At 38.3% G+C, this 18,587-nt stretch overlaps 1 protein-coding gene across 1 annotated transcript; it reads right to left on the bottom strand.

Moving 5' to 3' along the window:
• Positions 1-3,319: 3,319 nt before the first annotated feature.
• Positions 3,320-17,858, bottom strand: LOC115410191 (ubiquitin-conjugating enzyme E2 Q2-like). The gene is made up of 14 exons (XM_030121690.1): positions 17,449-17,858; positions 17,158-17,341; positions 16,652-16,756; positions 14,403-14,525; positions 14,082-14,135; positions 12,986-13,126; positions 12,339-12,423; positions 11,798-11,858; positions 11,596-11,686; positions 11,452-11,510; positions 11,232-11,280; positions 10,996-11,091; positions 9,656-9,722; positions 3,320-6,489 (listed from the first exon to the last, which is right to left on the bottom strand). The coding sequence occupies exons 2-14, from the start codon at positions 17,314-17,316 to the stop codon at positions 6,458-6,460; spliced, it is 1,122 nt and encodes a 373-aa protein (XP_029977550.1). The 5' UTR covers positions 17,317-17,341; positions 17,449-17,858; the 3' UTR covers positions 3,320-6,457.
• Between the last annotated feature and the right edge of the window lie 729 nt (positions 17,859-18,587).

Raw genomic sequence — 18,587 nt, 5'->3', positions numbered from 1 at the left:
AGCCTCAATTCTCCGAGGTATTGATTCATACAACTTGTGAATTGTTTCCACAGGAATTTTAAGCCATTCTTCAGTTAGAATACCCTCCAACTCTTTTAGAGACGATGGTGGTGGAAATTGACGTCTTACTTGAATCTCTAAAACTGACCATAAATGCTCAATAATGTTGAGGTCTGAGACTGTACCGGCCATACGAGATGCTCAACTTCATTAGAATGTTCCTCATGTCATTCTTTAACAATTCTAGCTGTATGGATTGGGGCATTATCATCTTGAGGTGAAGGTGTTTCCATTATTTTGTCCAACCCCTGTATACAGTATGAGCAGGAAATGAGTGTAGGAACAGGGTGCAAACAGCAAAATTAGCCAACTCACTTAAAGAAAAACAACGCCAACGTGATAATAAAGTGCTCCGATGAATGTGGATGTGTGACCTCTGGCATGCACACATGCACACACACAATGCACATTACAAAAACTAACAGATATTTGGCAGGAAACACACTCAGATCATTCATCCCATTCACCCTGAACACCACCTGTTCCAGCTGTTAGCCTGTAGGCGTTTTACGATAAATCTTATGAAAAGCAGCTTTCCCAGAGCACCACTGATCTTTAACTCCTCAGGTTTACCCCATGTATCTACTTAATGCCCTCTGGATACACTCCCTAAGTGTAATGCTTATGTTTAGTAGTAGTATGTCAGGTTGTGTGTTCAGCCTTTTTATGTTCATTTGGTGAAACACTTGTGTAAGTGCCAGATAATATTTTCTTTGTCTCATCCGGGGAGGAGTTATGTGAGGGTGGTGCTTATGTCACCGACGTAGTAAAATCAGCTGTTTGTACCTGTTTGAATGAATGAACTGAGGGGGTGAGGGGGGAAGGTCATACTTTTGCTGACCACCGCCAAAGTATATTGTCTTGGGTGTTTTTTAAATATTTTTGGATTATTTCACTGTTTGTTTTTTACCTTTAATAAACGTATGGACATTACTCTGGAGCTCACGTCCCCTTTTGTTTTATTGTTGAGCAGCGCATCCGGCAAATAAAGATTTTTTCCCTTGCTTAGCCTCTCGGCGACATTGTTTTTTAAAATGTCTCCCCAACAACTTGGAAAATCTGGTTTTGACAAGTTCTGAATATACAGGGTGTCCCATAAGTCTGCATACATAGAAAAAATAAACATTTCTTGACATAAACCATTTTTATTTATATAATATGCTCTATATGACTGCCATTTTGTCGGGAACAAATTGATCCAAAACACTTCCTGTTTTTTTTAACTTGACAATAAGTTTTGCCACAGTGTCGTGTGTGATAACTCGTCTCATGTTTTCTGTTAAATGCGCTTGCAACCATACGACTGCTTGCTGAACCGGCCATCAGGATGATTTGAATTCGTTGCTGTTTATTCAAATGCATTCTTTGGGTTATCGGAAATATAAAGAAATACATGTTAGAACCATATATGTATGGAATGTATTATGTCTCCTATGTATGGAGACTTATGGGACACCCTGTAGATTTACTCACCAGTTATTTCCACACGACATTATTCTGTATCATGCACTGGTAATTCCATCTACTTCGCTCGTTGATGTAAACTTATTTAACTTTAGTCACTCTACATGTGGTTTATACTATCATATATTGGTGTTCTGATACAGTCAAGTTCATTGATTCTATAATTTTACTCTATATTAAACTTTAGATGCTTTCATGTGTGTATGCCTACATATCAGAGTTTTTCAACCTTGGGGTCGCCTCGAATTCAAATGGGGTTGCCTAAAATTTCTAGTAATTGATAAAAATAAAAACTTACTAATAAAAAATATATGATGAGTTGAGAGAGATAATCACAATCCATAACAGACATGGCAAACTGTGAGTCTGAAACTGAAGCACTGTGGGACTGTTTATCTGTCAAATGTTCATTGTGGTCGGTTTCAGATGCTGCAGCTCTTTCATAATTCATAGTTTGAGTTATTGTTTGTTCAGTATTAATTGTCAGCCTTGTAAATCCAAGCTGGACTGACTGTACATATCCTGACCAAGGAAAATCAAATTCTCACTTTGTGCAGTAATCTACACCTGGCTTTTCTGCCTCTGTCCATAAAAATACACATTATATAAACTAAATGTCATCTAAAATTGACATTTATTTGCATTAAAGTATAGCAAACTATTACATGATCAAAAACAAATTAATTTTAGCAAAAAAAAAAAAAAGTCTGGGGTCGTCAGAAATTTTGTGATGTTAAAATGGGGTCATGAGCCAAAAAATGTTGGGAACCACTGCTATATATGGTTATGTATGCATGTGGGTACGTACATATGTAGTAGTTTAAAAAATTATTAGACCACCCTTATTTTCTTCAATTTGTTAATTTTAATGCCTAGTACAACAAAAGGTTCTTTTGTTTGGACAAATATACTGATAACAACAAAAATAGCTCATAAGAGTTTAATTTCAGAGCTAATATGTTTTCTTGATAATAACCAAAAACACTTCAGTTCTTACATCAGTAGCTATGGCATTGTACTGACAAAAACAGTACTTTTAGGCATTCCATGTTTTCTTTTCTGTCTGTTTTAGTCACATGATCCACACAGGAGTTCGTACTTGATTGCATAACCATTGTTTTTGATGACTTTTGATGGTCTAATAATTCTTTCCATGTCTGTGTAAAATTATAGATTGAAATAATTTCTTAATTTCCAGCTACTTGATGCACCTTTACATGTTTTTAATTTTAGCAATAACCTTGGATAAATTACATCATCCATGTTTTTTTTTTTTTTTTTTTTGTAATTTACCTCACTATGCACTCCTTCATGTATGCTGAATGTCTTTTAATCGAGGTTTGCGAGAAACCCAAGACAAATTTCCTTAAATTATGTGAGAACAAAGTGACTCTTTAAACTTTTTATAAATGAGGGCTACATTATTGTACAATATGTACAGATCATGATCTAAAGGTCCTGACAGAGGCAGATCAGGGCAGATGTGGTTTTTCTCCAAAAGATGAACATCAATAAACTGGGACTCCTATCTTTTTGCAAAGAACGCCATCTAGTGGAAACCATGGGTATCACATCACCTGTAACATTTTTGATCTAACAATATCTCAGGTTTACAAAGGTGTTTTTCCAGATTCAGACTTTACCTTTTATGTTCTAGAGCAAATACTGAAATACATCTTAGAGTTTGTTCAATAAATCAATCAACTGATGAGGACTTCAATTCCAGGTGACTTATTTACCTATACAGCAGTTTCACATCAGCTAATGGCAAGTTCAGGTAACTAAACAAATAAGATATTTCATAAAATTCTTTATTCATAAACTTGATGCAAGTTTACAAATTATTTTACATGGTCAAAATCACCCTTGCAATGAAAAAATGAAACCAACCAAAGCATGCTAACAGTGCATAACTTTATAGCCCGGCCACCGCAGTTAACGAAGCAAGGTAAAGAACCCAGACCCAGGCTCGCTCAGACCAATATGCTGCTTGCCAAAGCAGAGACCGTTTGGTTAGTCAGACGTGTTGGTGTAAGAGAAGCCATTATTAAGGGCACAACAGACTTGGGTACACCATTATCTCAGACATCATGTTAACAATGTCGACTCTAAATTGTTCTGATGGCACAATCTGAACTGCTACTTTAGTTGGGAATTCTGGCATCTTCAAGGTGATCAACGCAGGTGGGTCTATGTGTTTTATATTGTGATAAAATGCTTCTGTGCCATCATGTTGGAAACCACAAGGTAAGTACACTATGGGAGGGGGGGAAGGGGGGAGAGAGAAAGAAAATTGATACAGCTATCTTTTTAACCATCATACCAAACTGCCCATTGCCTTCAAGTAGCTTTGGGAAAACAACCCATTAGTATACTGACATGCAAAATACAGCAATATCAAAGAAACTGGGCAGACAAGTTCTGAACCCCATAAAGCACAGGATAATCTGAGGGTGGCTGCAAACCCCTGCTCCACATATCTGACCATTCCAAAACTTGCTAAGTAATTTTTAATCAACCTCAACCAGCATCAAAAAAAAAAAAAAAAAAAAAAAAAAACGAATCTAAAGTGTGAGCAATTTGAGAGCAAAACACACTCCAACGATTATTTGTAACGCGAGTGTAACTTTGTAAAAGTCCCTAAAATAAAGAATAAAAAAGAGAGACCGACGTGTTCAATCCTACAGTTTGATGATATTCTGAAGTAATCTTTTGCAAAGTCAAGTGTGCAGTATGTATTCCTGAGTTTGCTTCTCCAGAGAATGCAGGGGTGGGCTCGACAGAATGACCAGAATGAAGTGATCAGTACGTTACCAATGGCACCACAACAGTTAACAATCATGCCAATGATCCAAAGTCAAGTTGAGATTGATTTTGCTTGAGGTGGACAAGAGAGGAGGGTGACTTGTCATATCCTGCAGGTCTTAACAAATATCAGACACATGCAGAACACGAAGAAGTTGTATATTCAGACAAAAATTCTCCACTTGTTAGATAATGGTGTTGTGATTGAGGTTAGTATTGGTGAGGAAACTAAATTAACGCAATAAAAACGAGGAATGACTGTATGAATGATCGTAACTAAGCTTCCTACGCTGGTTTTCAGGACAACATACTTAAAACAATGCAAATAACCACACAACAGAACACCCACGACAAACGTGTAACTGCATTAATTGGAATGCTCCACACGGTTTTCTGCATATTATTCACATTACATCAAAGACTCAGCATGCTGAGGGGTACAACAGTGCTGAGAGTGGTTATGAATAGTAACCAGAGAGGTGTTAAATGGCAAGCGCTGGGTCCTTCCTGTGACAAATTTGAACAAATATTTATCAAACCTGAACAAATACAAATCTGGAATTGGAACAGACTCCAGTTTATTCTTCCCAGGTATGAAGCCAGAGGGTTTATGGTCAACGCTATTGCTGTGAATGGGCCGATGTCAAGGGAAATGTCAGAGGCTAAAGGTCACTTTCCTGTAAAGGGGAGGAGGCGTCAGAGGTGAGGACGTGAACCAGCTACTAGAACTACAAAGATGACTACACTGTTAAGACTATTTTCTCCACTGACTGTCTTCACTGCATAGCCTTACTGAGGTTCATCTGGTTTGAGTGATTAGATCGGAATAACCAAACCTCTGGAATGCCAGAAACAGCTGTGTCTATGCCGTTATTGTCATGACCATCATAGTCGAATGGTGCCATCAAATAAGGAGTCTGGTACTGTCATTGTTGCCAATAACATAAGGATTACAAATCAATATATATATTTTAAAACAAAAACATCTGCAGTAGTCATTAAGCGTACTTAAGAACATGGTGTACTTTTGTTTCCTTCTGCAAGAGTATTCACGAAGTAACTTTTTCTTATTCTAAATGGGCCTTGAGAAATTGCAGTGCCCCTGCTGTTAATAGTCAAGGGCATATACTAATACAGTCTCTGCCCAGCCAAAGACCCACACAAGGTTACATTATAAACAATTAAATCCTTTTGCAGAAATACAAATTTACATGTTTACATGTGGAGTTAAACTACATTACAGTGTGATCCAATCTCAGCAAGCCCCTGCTTTGCTTAGTCGTGTTTGGGTCGTCACCCTCGCCACACACCAAACCTCTCCGACATCAGGGAGCGGTTTAGTTGCTGGTTGTGGAGATGACGGCGTTCTCCTACTTCAGAGCTCAGCGGGATGCCGTTTCCCCCGTTATGGGCTGTCCTGCCCAGGCTGCAAAAGTCTCTTTTTCCTCATCTCAGGGCTTCAAGCTTTGAGAGATAAAAGGTTTGACAGCAAGCTAGCCTCAAAAGCATTGTTATTGTGGAGAAGGGATCTTGGCATTATAAAGATAATACATGAGCACATTATTACAGAGGCCGTCCGTGAAGAGAAAGGCGGTGCTTCTTTGTCAGCATTTATATGTCCATTCCACCACCGATCACAACAGGGAATGTCACATGCCATTCTCAGATCCAGTCTGTGGCCAAAGAGGCGGAGTCAGACCGCCACCGCCGGAAGGTAAAGCCATGCCGCACCCTTCAACTAACAGCCAGTAAGGAACCTTGGCATGCTCAACGCCAAAACCAAAGGGCGAGTTTGCACAATATTTTGTCCACTTTTTCCTGGAGTATGGGATGAATGTCGCAATGGAAAAATAATTGGATTGTATCAGACAACAGATTTACAGAGAGATAAATATCTGGAGCAAGACCACCCTAGAGAGGAGCCGATGAGTGTAAATTTTCGAGTAGGGTGAATGTGTTTTGGGTGGTCACAGATTGAGGAATTTGGTTTGGAGTTCAAACTCTCATGTAGAGAACAAAATGGTTTTCACAATTAAAAAAAAAAAACAAAACATGAAGTATTGGTTGTGAGGAAATGAAAAAGAATCTAAGACATATGGTCCCACTGCAGGAAAGGCAACAGTCTGTACTAGCCGTCCTCCTTAGGGGGTGTGTACCAGCCTGTTGAAAAAACACAATAAATGACACACAATAGATTAGACAAAGGAAGCAGTTCACAGAGTTCACTTCTGGTTAAATCAGTACCATTTGGTGCATTTCCAACAAGTTCAGACCCTAAAAATAACGACCTAAGGTTACAAATTGGGGACATGTCAGAACAGACCACAAAAAATGTCAAACTTCACTGCTTTGGTGGACCACTGATCTACAGTTGCTGCAGATACAGGGTAATTAACCCGATGGTACCCAGCTTCCACAGTTTAAGAGTTGGTTCCATTCTACAACCTCAAGTCAACTTTTCATCACAGATAGACTAGAGCCTTTGTAAAACCCTGAGACAAAGGCAGCACCAATCTATTAACCTCAGTAACCTTGACCTTGACCGGCTATCATAAAATAACATGACATTCACTCGTAACAGTGGCCAATGTTTATCTGTTGTGTTTTACGAAAAAGCTGGTTCATAAACTGTATGATTGAATTAGCATTGATTCAAAAACAATGTGATGAAGAGCTTAAAGCCTTGAAACAATTCAGTCATGTTTTATAATGAAGATTTTTGTTTCCATGACACTAAAGGAGGCATAAATAACCTTCAGCTATTGGCCAAACTATTGTTTTAAACACTGGTTCTGAATTTCACAATCAAAGCATGCCTAGTGGAGCCCTTTAATAAAACCAAAACTACTGCATAATATTCATATCCTCAAAATCAAGTTTTCAGGGTTACAATGGTAAGTATGTATTAGGGTTGGGAATCTTAGTTGTCAGGCCGATGCGATACACATCTCGATACAGCATCTCCGATCCGATATATCATAGATATGTGTGTAGCACCTCGCAATGCGATACGATACGATTCACACCTAAATCACTATACAGAGCGATTAAGCATATTCTGATTCAACAAATTCATTCTGGAAAAAAAATATGCAGTGAAATTCAATGAGTTTGATTATTTATTTATCAAATTAGACCATGACTTTTCACAAAGTGTCTTTAGTTCAGTTTCAGAACATGTGCCTCACATACAGCCAGCTGACAAAGTTTGGACTTTGTTTCCAAAGTCGTTTCTCTGTTTCTAACACTCAACTTCTTGCTCCCTCACTGAATCAATTTGTAATGAAATGTATTTGTAATGTAGGTAAAACAGAAAAAGGTTCCGTCACTTTAAGAGACACCTGTGTAAGGTATTATGGGATGTACTGTTAGGTATGTATGTGACAGTTTGAGGAAGTATCTCCGGTTTGTACAGCAGTATTCAATACAGCTGATCTAGTAAAAAAGTAGACGTTCATAGACCACGTGTGGTCACCTCCTTCTATTTCTGTCAGATTCAGATACAGACGTTACAGTATTCATCCGTGGCGCTCGAGCCACAGTGCATGGGCGGAGCTCAGACTGTCATGTGCAGTGTACACATCCACGAATCCACGGCGCACGTTAACGTGGGTCTGAAGAAAAGAAAAACTTTACCCAAATAAAGAGTAACACTTTTAAATGAGAGTAAAAATATATTCTATTGAATGGATTGAATTTTATTGATACAAACATTCAATAACAGTTGCATCTCGATATCATCCCAAACTTTTCATTCACTTGCAGCTTCTCTACCGGTGCACTCAGATCATGCATGCATGTGTCACCGTATCGATACCTATCGGATAATCTTCCCATCCCTAGTAGGTATAATAATGGTAGGCTGATTGAGATAAAATTTGGTTCATATTGATCGTCTTACAAATGTCCATTTTCTCGCTACCATCCAGAGTTCATACGGTGACATTTATATTCACTAGGTGGAGTTTTGGGGAGAAAAATTGGTTCTCTGACCATTAATCTGCCACTATCAGGTCGATGTAGCTCAAACTGAGTTCACATCGATTGTCTAACAATTATCATGGATAGATTTATATATAGCAGAGGACTGGGGGGATTTTGGGGATATACCTTTGCTGTCGGCCCCCGACAGTGTAAGCCTTGTTTACCTGATGCTCTTTGTTGGGTTTATATCTGTGAGCAGCAGGATTTTCAGGACTGTCATGAGCCATGAGTTATGTTAAACAACAAAAGTAGACCTGTACATTGATTTCTACTGATTTGTATCTGGATTTCTAATTATATCTACTCAGTGCAGGTTCCACAAAAACTAAGCTAAAAAGTGTTCAGTAATTAAAGGAAATACTGTGAATTTGAATACAGGTGAACTTTTGATTTTTACACTCTATTACAAAAGCAGCTCAATGCAGCCTAAGGTAATCTTCAAATGTTCATCTCTGAGATGCAGTGTTTTCACTAATACAAGTTAAAGAGCAACTAAAATTGAGCATTAAATGGTTATAATTCAACACTGACTCAACATCATTTTAACTTAAAAGATGACAACTATCTTTAGCATAATACTGGAAGGTCTCAGAGCATCTGTCTGTCTGTGTATCTGCATGGTTCTGAGAAATTGAGACGTTTTTAACGGGCCAATTTGGGGTCTACAATTGAGGAATAGTCCCATCTCGACATTAAATACCTTTTTTCTTTAAAATTCCCTTTTTTAAAGTCAGGAGGGACTGATTTAATTCATGTTGCTAAGCAGTTGCCAGGGGGTGGGGCAGGAAGCAGCCTTGCACGTCAGGAAAAAGTTGCGCAGTACGACACTGCATGATGGGAAATGAAGTGAAAAGCAAGAACGATGCATTTACTAACTTCAGTCCCTAGATATCGGCATTAATATATTAATTGTCGTTTAAATTTTGAAGAATGACTTATCAAACAATTTTTATATCAGTACTTATAAAATATAGACTAACATCTTTTCCCAAAAGTCAACTCTCCCCAGCATAAAAACGACCTTATCTAGGACCCGTGGTTCCCCATGGGTCAACGCGCTAGTCAATTAAATTGATTAACCTGCATTGTGAATTTCACACATCTCATATTTAAAGAACAATTTAATGTTCTAAGAGCTTAAAAACATCAGCTGATGTATTGAAATGATCTCTTAAATAAAACCACAATCTGGACTACATGTATGCAAACGTTGTCCTTGTTTGGAGCACACACAACTGTTCCGGCACAGATTTCCATGTGCTTTAATGCATGTGAGGGATTTGGTTTCAGTAAACAAGGCAGCTAATGCACTCTATATGAAACTGGAGACAAAAACACTCACCGTTCTTTTCATGGATCTGAACCAGGGATTTGTAGGACTGCTGTGCTCTGGCAAGATTGTACTGGTTCTGCATTAAAGGAAGAAAATAAAGTGAACCTTTGAGAGGGGGCACAAGGTTTATGATGACAGCACAGAATAGGAAACAGCAGTGACAGCTTTTTTGCCTATAAACAACAAGAAAAAGCTTATCTCACTATCTCTAATTTCAAGAACTAAAGCCTGTGGAGGATACAGGACAATGAACACACATCCTCTGCTTGTCTAACACTTCAGCCTGGATTGCTGATTAGGATTATTCCCTTAAGACCTGCCTATGGACCAAACAGTACATCACTGCTAACAATTTTATATAATGAGTACAACACAGTATATACACCTCACATAGCTGGCTGCTTTCAAAAATGTTATAACTTCTTTTCTGCCATACTAATGGCCATAAATGGTATCAAGAGTTGCTGACAACACCTACAACACAATAGAAACACAAGAATAAAGTACATTACAGGTCTTAAAGAGGCCCCAAGTGAATGTCACATGATACTGACATCTTTAACCACTATACAGACTTCTTCCATGAAAAAAAGCAGATTTGTAATAGGGTGTGACAGGTGTCTTGGTCTGAGTGAACAATATAATGGCCCAAAATTTAAGCGAAATGCTTGGCAATAAACCAATAACTGCCAGAAATATAATTCACAAATATTATACTTCTTATGTGTTGCATTAATACCCATAAAGTAATGATCTGGCTACCCTTGGTCCTGAATAAGAAAAGCTATGACTTATTAGAATATACAGAGGTTAAAAATGTTTGTCCTGAAAATAAACTTAACTAAAGTATGCGTTATAAAACCAAAGCAAGCCTATTTTTTTTTACAAAAGGACAACACTGAGAAACATGCAATCTATTTTAGGTTTTTACAAAAAATAAAAATAAAAAATAGGTGAGACTAAGCTTCACAGATCAGCCTCTAAAGGTCAAAGTTTCCTGCACACTTAATTCATCAAACTGTGGAGCAACCCAAAGCCAGATTAGTTGTCACTAAGACAGCAGATATACAACAACTACAACTACTGGTGACAACAACAGCTGAACAAAGGGGTATGCATCTACCTCAGCCATCCCAGTACTGACATACTGCACCTCCCACTTCACTGATACTGAATTAACACAGCACAGTCAGCATGAGACTGTCACACAGTACAGCAGGCCATTAATAAGAACCAGGGATCTGGGCCAAGGGAGTGTCATCATGCACCTTATCATTCATTATGAGTAGTCCACATTATGACAGGGCATTTTCTGACTTGAAATTATCCTCTGGTGCTTCCTCACTTACTTTATTGGCTCCAAACTGCACTCTGGCTTTTCCTTTGACTAAAGTGGCATTGATCTGCATGATGACAGACTCAATGGAATAGGCACTGCTCCAACCCTGCAATGAGGAAACTCAGTGTCAATCACCAGGGTTTAAGCATGTACAGCAGATGCAAATAGAGTCCAAAGTACTTCTTAAAATCATGCAATACTAATTCATAATAAATGTTTAGAAAAAAAAAAGTTTATAATACATACCTGTTTGGTGAGAAGTTCCATACACAGGGCACCTCCTCCAAGAACATAGCTAAAGCAAGCACAAAAACATAATCAGAGAAAGAAAAAAACTATTTGTGGAGCTTCAAAATGAAATTGAACATGTTTTAATCTTCACAGTATACTTGCTTCTACTGCAGTTCCTATATTTAATAACAATATACCTTAATCTATGAGACATGTGCGAGCAAAATGTACTCACCCCCCAGAAAGCACTGGCGAAACAACACGAACAAATGGTGGATCGAAGGGGAAATTATCCTACAGGGATGACCAATAAAAAAAATGTTAATATAAAGAATTCATAAACTGTGTTTCACTTGCACTGCCCCAAAGATTTACTTACTTTATATGAAAAGTTTAGTAAAATGTAATCCATTCCCTCCTTTTCCTTTAGGACTTGTAAGTCACTGTGCAAGGGGCTGTCTGGATCCACCCTGTTGGTTATTAAATTCATCAATTAGTCTGTATTTATGTGAGCATAAAGAGGAGGAAATAACACATGCCACCAAAACAATCTTAAGAGTAAGAATCCCGATGTTACTTACGTCCTTAGTTTGACGTGCCATTCATAGAGGCTGTCGTTAACAAGCTCCACTGAATAGATGCCTACAAAAGAAACTGACTGTGAGTCCTCTAATATCTCCAAACACTGCACAATGATTTATTCTCCTTTTTTTTTATGCTGCAATCTTAAAGGAAAAGCAGTGAGGCAACTCAGGCGAAGTGGTACTTGCACTCATTTTGGTTCTATTGTCAGTTAATTCCGTATTAGTCATTTGAAGTCTACAAAAGAAAATAGGGTTTACAATTTAGCTCTGTCTACTGCATATGAAACGTGGCAGTTCAAAGAATAGAACGTCTCTTTGTTAAACTGTGGGGGGAAGCATGTCAACACACCGTACATGAGTTGTTTGCAAATGAGCACGCAATTACAAAACTGCCCCTGCACCCACATCAACATCAAAGAGCGCTCAATATCAGAGGGACAGGTCAGGAAATTATCTTTGAATTCTACTTGACCATTTATAGCTGTTGTTATTTATAAGTTGCTTATATCTGCTACAAAGTGCAGTGTGCTGTGCATACCTGTCTTGTAACTCTGAGACCTGTAGATCTCTCTTAGCTCCTTCATTAGACGGTCAGAGGCCTGCACTGAACCAGACACTGCTCCCTGCAAAATAATACAAAAAAACTGTTTAAAGACAAAGAACATCAGGTAGTGATGTTCACCATGACGCTAAACCTGTCATCTGTACTTATCATAAGCCAGCATCAAAGAGAAAGCCCTATTCCACAAGACATCAATATTTATATCCATATGACCCTTAAGCAAAGGCTTCACTGATTCCCAAAATATTAGACAATGTGAAATAAGTGCACATTGGTTCTACAATTGGGATGTGGTTGTTTTTTTGACACAATTTCAGATGCCAATTCCCACAGCTGAGCCACTGAAGAGGATGCTGAGCAACCGAGGAACACTTTCCAGAATGAAAGCAAATCTTTTCATAAAAGTTTATCCTCCCTTGAAGGGCAGACAGTAAGAAATATGAATACATTAGGAAGCAGGTCTCATCCACCATTGTGAGATGAATGAAGGAATATCTTATCACTGGCTTTTTAACAGCCTTCTTTTTCAAAATATTTTCCCGTTTGTCCTTCACAAAGTTATGTGCTTTGAATGGAGGCTTCATCTTAAGCCAAAATTCAAAAGTCACTGAACCAAGACTTACATTCAAGTGGTCCTGCCTCTGGTTCTTACGGATCTTCTCCAGGATGGCTAGATTCTCCTTCTCAATGCCATCATCCTCTGACTTTTTTCCATCCACAGGCTCTTCCTCTTTCATTTCATAGTGGTCCAGATCTTCAATGTCCTGTGAGTTCAGAGATACTTCAGAATTTGATACTTCAGGCTATGTTTAAACAGTAATATTCTGAACCGAAAATGCAAAAGTGGCGTTGCATTCTCACTTTTAATTCCGTGTTTAGTTGTGCATTTTGGGGGAAAAATCTGCATGCAGACAGACAAGCAAAAGTGTGTGAAGTTTCCTATATATCGATGTAGCATGCACGCCAGGTGGCATCACCACCACCAAGACCAAGAGCCTGCATAGAACCTTTCAACTTGTCTTCCTGTTCTCTCCTAGCGCGAAATACAATCACAAAACAGGAAACAGAACACTTCTCTTCATACAGATTTGTGACAACTGCTGAAATGACTCTTGGATGTAAATTAGAGCGGCTCATGCAACTTGAAGGTCCTTTGCAGGGAAACAATCCGACATGTTGTTGTTTTCCTGTTCTGGCACATGCCTGTGATGTAAACTCTACAAGTTGAGAAAATGCAGTTTTACATTTTCAACCCTTTAAACGGTGATGTGAGAGTGGAGCACTTTTAAGATTTCCACTCTGGAAGGTGGTTTCACTTTTTTGCATTTTCAACCCCCAAAAAAGCCATTGGCGTCTAAACAAAAGGCAAATCTGATAAAATATTTTGTTGTTTTGACCCGAGAGCGTTGTCATGTAAACTGGGCCTCATTCTTCGCAAGAAATGCCAGTAAAAGAAAGTAACAGTTTATCAAAGTCAGGCTAAAGGATGTCATTAAAGATTCCCAGAGCCCAAAATCATAGCATAAGTTGAAATTCTCAGGCTGAAATGATCCCAAGTGAATAGGTCTGGGTAAAGGGGGGAGATGAGGAAAAACATACCAACTGAATTCACAGAAAATTAAACAAAATAATGACCTCATGTTTTTCCAGCAACTACAAAAAACATTCAATTTGAAAAAAATATTGGACAAAGACACATAGAGACAGATGACAACTTACCTCTCCCATCTCCTCTTCCTCCTCTTCTTCAGATGTGACCTCCTCTGTCCCGTGCTAAACATCACATGAATAAGACATAATGTCAGGCTCAGTAATAAAAGAGTCATGTCCTGTGGCAATCATATCCTGAGCTCACATATTCTGACAGTAGAAAAAGCCTTTTAAAGCAGTTCCGAAGCCAGCTTTATATAAATTACTGTGATGAAGAATGCAGTTTGATTAAACCACAAGACTTTAGGACATGAACAAAACACCATTATTTAACTACACATAAAATATTCCTTAGATTAGTAACCAAACTAGCATGTTAAGCAGCCTTGCCTTTCTGTCTTGTGCCACTGGGCCTGCAGGCAGGGGCTGGTCCAACATTTCCACATCTGGATGTTGTGGAAGGTTATACAATCGGCAAAGGTCACAGATGAGTTTCTTCAACTGCTGCAAAAGCTAGAAAAGACAAACCACCATGCAGAGGAAGTACAATATTAAAGGAAAATAGCAACACCATATGTCAGATGTGACATGAAGCATGCCACAGTTTTCTACAATATTTCTGAATGTTAAAGCTGCGTATGAATTTAGTCACCAATTTTTCAAGTATCATGAATCCATAAGTCTTTCCGTGATTACGCACCTGAATCTCTTCCCTCACAGTGAACAATTTCGAAGTGTACTCCACCGTTAACACTCTTTGTGTTTACAAACAGAGCTGGTAGGTCACTCAAGCATTTTTGGAAATTTGTCACGATGTGCACTGGTGGAAGCGGAGCTCCACGCAGCCGCAGTAGCAGCAGCAACAAACTTGTCAACCAAGTGAAAGCAGGTGCATGGAACTCCGCTTCCCACAAAGCACATCGCGACAAATTTTCGAAAATGCTCAAATGACCTACCAGCTCTGTTTGCAAAGACATAGAGTGTTTATGGTGGCGCACACTTTGAAATTGTTCACTGTGAGGGAAGAGATTCAGGTGCACAATCACGGAAAGACTTGTGGATTCATGATACTTAGGCTATGACTCGGGTTTTACAGATTTGATGAAAAATTGGTGACGGAAGTCATACGCAGCTTTAAAGCTGCAGAGGTTACCAGTTTTTAGACATAAAAACGACATAATTAACTTCTGACATGTTATAATTCAAGTGTTCAAGTGTGTGGACACAAAACATGAAATCTATCCACTTCATGCAATAGAGAATCTACCCTATGATAAAAACTTAGGCTAACCACAAGTATTTTCAGACAGGTCAGAGGATTAAAAAAATAACTGATGCCTGTTATTACCAAACATTGTTAAATTCCCTAAGACAACTCCACTGCTCTGTTCCATGCCTTGATACAGAAGAGAAGCGGCTTCACAGCAGATTGAAGCACCATCAGATCATTGATATTTATATTAAGTCTCTCATCCTGAACCAAGAGGAGAGAGCTGCAAACGAAGGCTCCCATTCTCGAATTTTGGCATTTCATCCACTGATTCATACACCTACAGCTTTTAACTCATCATTTCTAATCATTAAACAACATGTAAGTAGTGGCATTCCACATGCTATTGCAAATGAATCTAAAGTCATTATTCACTACTTTTGAGCAAGCACTGCGATATTAAACTGTCAGAAGACTCTTCAAAATTGTAAAGTTCAAGGTTTCATCTGTCTCAAACCATCAACTTCTATAAATATGGTGCACCTCAAAAGTATGGTATTACTGTAACAGTATCAGCAAAAAAGAGATTGTTACAGCATGTATAAGAAAAGCAAGTCATAATGTCACTAGATGCGTAAGGGTAGTTTATCACAGAATTTGGCTTCAGAGGCTGCTTTAATACATTACACATATAACACACACTAAGATTTCAGTACTCAAGAATTAATTTACTCAGCTCTCTGGAAGGATGGCTAGCGACTTGTTTAACATGTAAAAAGCCATAATTCCTAAGCTATGTTCTCTCTTTGCAATAGGGCCCAAACCTCACAAACAAGTCAAAGTGTACACTCTTTTAAAATAATTACCAATTTGTGAACTCTTGCACGGAAATGTTAAAGGTAGTTTCAAGAACTGAAATACTATCACATTTTAAGTCCCCTTACTATTAAAATAACTAAAAATCCGCCAGTCAAGTGTTGGATGAAAGAGAGATGCAAAATTATTATTTTGCACTAACATTATCTGCTTCCTCCTTATGAAGCACATCACAACAGGATGGCATTACATCACAAAAATGCAAAGAAAGTATTCCTGCTGAGAAGCAGCCTGATCGATACCTGTATAACCAAGCAATTATTTTGAGTCATAATGTCTTCTTTCATATATGGTCATACTATTCAGGCACACCATGGAAAGGATTGACTTGGGTTACAATACAATCAGATTGGTTTACTATACAAGAAGTATTAAAAAATAAATCAACTGAACGTTTGCCCATTTTTGTTAAATTGCTGCCAACTTCTGCATCACAAAAAAATATGTCCTGCAGGATACACTAACAGGATGAGATTCAGTTTCTACAGAAATCTTCACAATTTTTACGAATAAAATCCTTTTCACAAAATGAAAGAACAGTCAGGTTTAGTACCAGGGTGCTGCCTTTCCTCACATCCTCCAAACGCTCCAAAACTTGTGCAAGGCTCGGGTCGTCAGAGTCCACGAACCATATTGGCGGCGTAGACGGATAAGACTCCTGATAACAGTCAAACACAAAAACAAGGCAGGAACATCAATACATTTGACCTATATAGCTACAGGGTTTGCAGAGTTGAATAAATCTACAGTAAATAAATAACGTCAATCTGGGCTCACGGCGTTAGCATTGCCAGTGCAGTCTTAGCCAACAGCTTGTGTGATTATTACAGAACATTTTATGACATGGGATGAATAGACCAACAACAATACTTACCAAGACTTCACAGGTCCCATTAGAGCTGGCTAAATAAAACTACGCACACATAAACGCATAGCATCATACTGTAAAGCTGTGGAGGTAGCCTTTTACCTGGCTAGCAAGTTAACCAGCTAACTTTAGCTCGCTAACATGGGACGTGTACAGTATAAATCCCGGTACTTGTGTTTCTCTCCACTTACCGTTATGTTGCAGTGAATAATTAACAGCTTTTCTCCAGTTACATTAAACTGACAGCTCAGTTCGTCAGGCTTCCAGTCAATGATTCTGAAGCGTTCGTGATTTGGATCAAAAATGGACTCCAAAAACTTCAGTTCGGCCTTCAGCCCCGACACCGACATCTTCCACGCATCTCCGGCTGGGCCGCTGGGGAGGGGTAGAAGTCGGGACTTAGCTTTTAGCTAGCTAACGCCACAACGCAAATATCGCCGTAAAAATGGTTCAAAAAGTGTCAAGGATGTGACGGTGTGTACCTTTAGAGGTACTCGGGTACCCAAAGCTAGCTATCCACAGGGTCCGGTCAGATTTCAACACAGTCGGACAGATTTGGTGATGAAGAAGCTAACGTTAGCTAGCTTTCAATTAGCATCTGAAACAGCGCAGAGCTTGGTTTACGAAGATGCTAGCGAGCGAGTTAGCCTGCTAGCTAGTCCGTTGTTGTTGTCTTTCCGTCTATTGTTATTGTCTGCCTATAATAACAATATTTTAAGACTCTCGCGGTGTCCTTTGGTCGTCTCCTCACAGTCCCTCCAGACAATCCCTTATTATTTGCTTAACAGTGAAACATACATACAAATGCCGCGATGTGAACTTATATACCGCTGTAGGGATTGTGTTTTTCATCCCGGTGTTCAACTGTAGCTGGCCTCTTGTGGGGTTTAAAGATGGCGTTCTGCAATCTCCCCGTTCCCGCAGAATCCCAGCATTCTGTGCGTCTTTAATTTATTTGAGGTATAGAAAAGAAAGCAAAGTTTATAATACTACATGATTAATGTTAATAAAACAACAGCAACATCTTTGATATATTATTTTTTAACAGAACTAGTTTTGACTGTACATAGCACATTCTTCCACATTCTCCTTCAAGCTGAATATTGTAATTGCTTTTTATTATTATTATTATTATTATTATTATTATTATTATTATTATTATTATTATTATTATTATTATTATTATTGTTGTTGTTGTTGTTATTATTGCTAATTTTATTTAATTGCTGTCTATTGTTTTTTGCAATCAATGTTTACCCAAATTTCTGATTTCTATTTATTGTTTACTGATTTCACTGTTCTTATCAACTCTGCGTTTTTGACCATATGAATATATTTCTGGTATATATTTCTTATTCTTATTCTTATTCTTATTCTTATTCTTATTCTTAAATGGTTGAATAGGTTACATTAGAGGCACTATTCCAAATCGCAGGATCAGGACCTCAAGTGGGTCATACAGCTGTTAATTAAGTCACTAATGTAAAATGTGTAACAATATGTGGATTAATTTTTGGAGCAGTATTTATTTTTCATGTCATTTGAAAAGCAGAAGAGAATAAATAAAACAAGATGAAGATGACGCAACAGATGAAAAGTATCTAAAAAGAAAATGATGCAA

The sequence above is a fragment of the Sphaeramia orbicularis genome, chromosome 3 (genome assembly GCF_902148855.1).
Source record: "Sphaeramia orbicularis chromosome 3, fSphaOr1.1, whole genome shotgun sequence".
Classification (NCBI taxonomy): domain Eukaryota; kingdom Metazoa; phylum Chordata; class Actinopteri; order Kurtiformes; family Apogonidae; genus Sphaeramia; species Sphaeramia orbicularis.
The sequence above is the reverse complement of the archived record's forward strand: the minus strand, read 5'-3'. Positions and strand labels throughout refer to the sequence as shown.